Genomic DNA, 6,643 nt, shown 5'->3' on the forward strand with positions numbered 1-6,643 from the left:
CGAGTGTCATACCTATCGGCGCATCTTCTAAAGCGGCACAAGTTAGCATTCTCAGCTGACTTCCACCTTCCTTCCGAAGAATACAAGTAATAGAAACTTAATTTGACTATTATAATAAATAAATAAAATCCAACCGTATATACCAACAAATTTAACATTCTCCGAGGCACCGTCCACACGGTGACCTTTGGACTCAGATAAGATATACTCATTATGTCAGCTAACAATTCTACAAAACCGAAGCGAACCGTATCGCCTATACAGATAATTAACAATCAAGTAGTTAAAACTAAGCCCATAATGAATAAGAATAATAATTCTCAATCACAATCTGAAAATAAACGATCGCTTCCGCAATCGCCAAAAACTCCCACCTCTACCACCTCCGCTACCACTTCCAAGAAAACAAAATACTTTATCTCTCCTAACCGATACTCTACCCTCGCCGAGACTGACCTAGTGACGACCGACACCGCTAATGTAAACAATAATAATCAAAATGATTTTGATGCACAAAGTCAGGAGTCACATTTAATATTAAAATTACACAGAATTTGGTTTTCTTGTTCTCCTGTAAAATTGATAAAACTGAATAGGCGGTGTTACTTCTTAAGCGACGAATTTCTGAATACGTTATATATATAATATTAACAATTGTACGAAAGTAGAAGTAGTAGTATCTACTATATAAAGCTGTAAGTAGTCTCTATAATATTATCAGTTCACAGTAAGACCTGTAGTACGACGCTCTTAAGAAATATGTCAGCTTTTGAATATTCAGAATTGACTGAGGACAGTTCAAATATCAGTGATTTAAGTACAATCATAATTAATATTTATTTATTTTTTACATTTTCATTTAAACGAATCGTTAATATTTCTATCTTTTATCAAACTACATGTCTACTTTTAATAAAAATGTACATAAATCTGAACTTAATGTATATGAATAAAAAAAAATGTCTTCTTTTATGTTTATTTTAGACCAATTCAAGTATAAAAATGGATGACGAAATGAATAAGCAAAAAATTAAAAAAAAATTAAAAAGAAAAACTAAAAAAATTAAATCCGGAAAAGTATTTTTTTTTTAAAAAAAATTTGCAACAAAAATTAATTATTGAACTAATTCATATTTTTATTTTATATTTAGGTTGTATCATATAAAGAAAAACTTAATTCTATTGTAAAATCAAAAAAATATAATAATTTAACAACAGAATTTAGTGACAGTATCATAATAAGAGAAGCAGAAAAAAATTATACTATAAAATGTCCATCACCAGCTGGTCAAGACTATTGGGTGGTTCAGCATTTCAAAACTGAAAAAATTGCTAATCTTCCGTCTCAGGAAAGATGATATTAAATATGAAATCTCAAATAATTATGTATTGACCATTTTCAATTTTTTAGGTGGAAACATGCTGAATGTATAATCAAAATGAATCTGTCAGACCAGAAAAGCAACGACATAAATATTAACAACCAACTGCAAAAAACAATCGAAATAATTTTGGATCGGTTTATGGCTGACCCGAAAAAGAAAATGATGACAATTAAAAATTTAAATTGAATTTTAATTATATATTGAAATAATAAAAATATATATTTATACTTGAATATTGCTTTTAATTTTTTTTTAAAAAAGTAATTTAAATAAAATTTCATACATCGAATACTTATTTTAATATTTTTAATTATTCTATTGATATAGATCTTGCAATATTAGATTTGACAATGGTACATACTGAAACTGTTGAATTTCGCTTATTAAAGACATACATTCTAAATCTGAGTCATAACCATAATTTTGTATAAATTGATATGTAAAAGCATTTGATTGACAGCTAGCTGGAAGATTTGATATGGATTCTTTTAATATTGAATAGAACAAATTATAACAATTTTGATAGTAATTCGTTTTTTTTCTGTTTTTCTATAATATTTGAATTTGTTTTAAACTACAAAGATCAATAATACTTAATGCTAAAGTATTATTATTCAATTTTAATGTAATTGAAGAGTATTTTGCATTTATTGAATAACATAAATTGTCATTTAATTTAACTAAAGACTTGTGCCGTGCTTGAACATTTTTTAAAATCAAATTAAAATTAGACTCACGCATTAAATCATTCCAATTTGTCAAATCCAGAGTTAAAAAATTTCTGTTTGATTCTAATAATACAGAAATTGAAATTTCTTTTTCAATTAAATATCCAACTGAAACATACTTTTTATTATAAATTTCAAATTTTGATTTAGCAACTATTGGAACTGGAACTAGTGAAGACATGTTTGATTAAACACACTAAAAAAAAAAAAAATTCTAAATATTGCAAAAAGTTACGTAACGTAACTCTTTTGATTCTGGTAGATGTACGTCGTTTTATAGTATGACTTTTTTCTAAAATACGTTTAATTAATTTTAAAATTTTAATACAGTTAACACAGTCTAACTCCTTTGATGTTGAACACATAACTAATGTGAATGAAACAATTTTTTTTTTATTTATATACCAACAAAAATAAAAGTGAACATTGTGTTCTAATGGTTTAAGACGTTTTATTTAAACACTTACCTACATTAAGAATTTTATTTTAATTTTATATTTAAAAAATTTTTTTGGTTTCTACCATATAATAGTTACTACATGAAATAAGGCGTATACCTATGATTTATTTTAGCAATACATCACTGCTTATAACTGTTGTATATTATACTTCACTATATTTATGTAGTAAATTTATTTAAGTAGTTTAGGTAGGTATGTTGTATTCTTACTCAAATACTCAATGGACTCATTGTTAAATAAATATTATATTATTCTAAAACATTATAACAATCTTACCTAAATTTTAAAAAATTTTCTTTTTATTATTAAATAATTGTGTGTAAAGTGTAGTTTATTTCAGGCCAGGACTAGGGCCCCCCAAATTTATGTAAGCCTTGGGGCCCGTTTGCGCGATACACTCTGCACACATGTTATGTCTCGATATTACAATAATATTTTGCATATTCGTAACTATTGGTGATTGAATCTGTTTGTCAATTGTTTATAGTCATAGAAGAATATCTATTTGATTTATATGAAGTGTTAAATCATTTTCTAAACCTCCACACTAATTGAGCATTCATATCAGATTCGACTGAAATAAATTACTACATTTATTCAGATTTTGATTAGTGTTCTCAGTTTTGTTTTGAAACAGATAAGTCTTTGGTATTTTTTCAAGACTACAACTTGAGATCAGAATAATATTCTAAAGATGAACAGTGTACCAGTTGTGTCCAACCTTACTAGCACAGGAGTTGCAACGATACGATACAACGGCACCAGCTATGCCACTGTGTTTCCGGCATTACCGTCCTTAAAGACGTTGGACAACATAAGGACCAAACGTCAGAGTGCAGTGTCTGCAAAACAGATTAAAGTTAAAACTTCAACTGTAAATGAAGTAATTCATGAAGTCATTTTAATAATATTTAATTAGTATCAGAACGATAAACATGATTACATGTCTTTGGGATTGTAATGTGACCGAAGCGTTATTACGATTATAACCATGTAGTCAGTTCAGGGCAGTGGCATAACATACGGGGGGTCCCGGGTTCAAACTCCCCTCAGGGCCAAAAAAAAAAGAAAATTGTTTTATTATTGATGACTTGTAATATATTCGTAGTTTCATTATTACGCTTTGACTTAAAATATACTACTATACAAATATTATGATAATTAAATAATTATATTGATAGGTGTTTGAAAAGTTTTGTTAACTATGCTGTTTTTATATTCCAATAGCTATTAATTTACTGTAATGTAAAAGTAAACTGTAAATTGGTAAAAAAGTTGTATAAAATAATATCTGTTTATAGCAGTTTTTCTTATTTATCTTCTTTATCTGTGCAACGAAAAAAAAAAGATAACGATTATTTTTATTAATATTTTAACAATATTTTCTTTCTGTATGAATAGTTAAGCTTTAAAAAGTTTTTTGTGAATTTATATCTGGAGTAAAAATAAAATAAAAACATAGTTTTTATTCAGTACAATTTGTAGGTATTTACAATAACTGCCGAAAATTGTAATATGGAAGAGTGTAAACCATGCGCGGGAGAAAAATATAAAGATGTACTTAGAAAAATTGCTATACAAACTAATGTGGAAGTAGAGATTAGCACATCAAAAAATATGGAATCGACTTTTCTCGTCAGGGGAAAAAGAGTTAACGTTGATCAAGCGAAACTTAAGATCATCGCTTTTTTCCAAACCCAAGTAAATTATTTGTAATTAAGTATATTTTTGTGCGCAAATTATAAATGAATTATGAATTATATATATATTTTTTTTAATATTTTAATACTTAAATGTGTATAATAAAAAATTGACGAATCATTTGTTATTTTATAGTTTTTTGTACGCATAAATAATTATAATAATATTTTTTTCTTTAGAACATTACTCGTACTATTAATATTGCTAAGGAACATCATGGTAAATTAATGGGTAAAAAAGGAGCGGTCCGAAAAGATATCGAAATACGTACCGGAGCACGAATACATATACCTAGCATTAAAAATACGTCCGAGATTATTAATGTTACCGGAACAAGAAATAGTACGGCAAAAGCAATAAAAGTATGTAGCAAAAATATGTTTCAACGAATCGAAATATAAATTTTTTTAATTATATCCCGTATGATTGTGGTAACCACTAAAACCATTCATTGAAATTTTAAAAACGTAGATATTATTTAAAACATTTGGGTTATTCTAAATCTTAATTCATGTATCACTCGGTCAGTGATTTGTGTACAGTCAAAACCATTATCACAATCAATTTGAAATTTTGGGCAAATATAAATTACTTGTTACTATTTATAAAAGTGGTAAGGAAAGATTGTTGCACAATTTTGTGTATAGAACTAGTTATATACATTTTTTCATTTTTCAATTATCTAAGGGGATATTTTGTCTTGTTTAATATGATGAATTTAATAAACACTGATCTAAATATTTGTAAACTAATATCGTAATAATATCAATGTAAATAAAAATTGTAAGAATTTGATGGTTTTGCCCTTTCTTCAATCTAAAAGATATTTTTTGCATCAAAAACAAATTGATCAAACTTAATATAGTCAAATCTCTCGCGGGTATCGATATCCGATAAGAGGTTATCCTCAGTGATGAGATGGACCATTTAACTATGTTATATATATAAAATCATTGTATACTTAACTGTAATTTTTCTGGCCAATAAATATATATTATTACTATTAATTAAATTCTTAATAAATACTTGAAAATATCATGAACTGTATGTGGATAAAATTATTGAAATTCAACAAAAAATCTGAAAATGTACTACAACTTTCCATTATATATGTATCTTAATAGTTACTAAAAAATTAGCGTTATGTTAAAAAATAAATTTATAATCATTTGAAAATTGAATGTTAACAAAAATCGATTCATTAAAAATTAATTTTTAATACATTAGGTTTAATTTTTTACAGAATTTCTTTTGAGAATTTTTTTTTTTAAAGAATTTACCTTGTCCCAAAAAAATGTACAAGTCTTATGTATTAAAAAATTGGGTATTTCAACAAATGTCCATCATGTAGTTTTATTCGTGGTTTTCTAATAATTTAAATTATTATTAGGAATTGGAGGAAATTATATTGAAGTTAAAAAATGTAAGTGAAAAAGAAATTTTAATTGATCAACGTCATCATGGAGCTATGATCGGAGTTAAGGGTAAAAACGTTATACAACTTCAAGAAACCTTTAACGTTAAAATTACATTTCCCAGTCCAGGTAATTAATAATGTTAATATATTTGTTTTTTCGCATTTTATTTATTAATAAATAATATTTGGTTCAATATTTTAGCCCCGACTAAAAACAATTTAGTCAAAATACGAGGTTTGAAAGACGATGTAAATAAAGCGTTTCAATCAATATCTGAATTGGCTAAGGCATTGAATGAGTCTTTAAAATTTCTCAAACCTGGTGCTGGAAATGAAGTTTTGATTAATGATAGCAAATCAAATTCCTGTTAAATGTCGAGTATTATTATAAAAGATTGATATATTCATGTTGACATATTGTTATGTAATATTTATTAAAATAATAATTATATAAAACATTATTTTTTGTGAATTTTATATAAATATACTAATAATGGATTACAGTAGTATATTATATATATATTATTTACATCATTTATTCCGCCTCATAATATAATTCAACTGGAAAAAAAACCTTTTATGATTTATGATTTTAAGTTACATTTTTTTTTGACACGAGATTTTAAAATAATGTTTAAATATATAAATAAATAGTTTTGTAGAAATAAACAAATAAATGAATGCGTAACCTGGTAAAGATAATTATTTCCATAATTCGAAACCGGTCGTATATTACACATATAATAATAATCAAAGTTACACATTTATTTATTTAGTTCTGTTTTATTTATTTTAACACATAATTGTTAAAAAAACAATTTTAAATATAGGTATCAATAATACGTGTATTCTCCGGTTACACAAGGAAACTGTGTTTATTCATATATCTCGCATACATAAATAAATAAAATAATACCATATATAAAAAATAATTTCGATGTGTAATTTTTA

At 25.8% G+C, this 6,643-nt stretch overlaps 2 protein-coding genes across 2 annotated transcripts; both read left to right on the forward strand.

Moving 5' to 3' along the window:
* Window positions 1-759: 759 nt before the first annotated feature.
* LOC112681467 lies at window positions 760-1,589 on the forward strand. Its single transcript, XM_025551720.1, has 5 exons — window positions 760-817; window positions 985-994; window positions 1,053-1,077; window positions 1,152-1,354; window positions 1,412-1,589. Exons 1-5 carry the CDS (start codon window positions 760-762, stop codon window positions 1,569-1,571), a joined length of 456 nt encoding a protein of 151 aa, XP_025407505.1. The 3' UTR covers window positions 1,572-1,589.
* Window positions 1,590-2,877: 1,288 nt separating this feature from the next.
* On the forward strand, window positions 2,878-6,136 carry LOC112681468 (vigilin-like; the record flags this gene model as incomplete). Its single annotated transcript, XM_025551721.1, is given in 5 exon segments — window positions 2,878-3,457; window positions 4,060-4,275; window positions 4,455-4,637; window positions 5,666-5,819; window positions 5,895-6,136. Coding segments are annotated over 5 exon segments (912 nt in total). The 5' UTR covers window positions 2,878-3,268.
* Between the last annotated feature and the right edge of the window lie 507 nt (window positions 6,137-6,643).

Source organism: Sipha flava, unplaced genomic scaffold (assembly GCF_003268045.1).
Source record: "Sipha flava isolate LNK unplaced genomic scaffold, YSA_version1 19161_pilon_pilon, whole genome shotgun sequence".
NCBI lineage: Eukaryota > Metazoa > Arthropoda > Insecta > Hemiptera > Aphididae > Sipha > Sipha flava.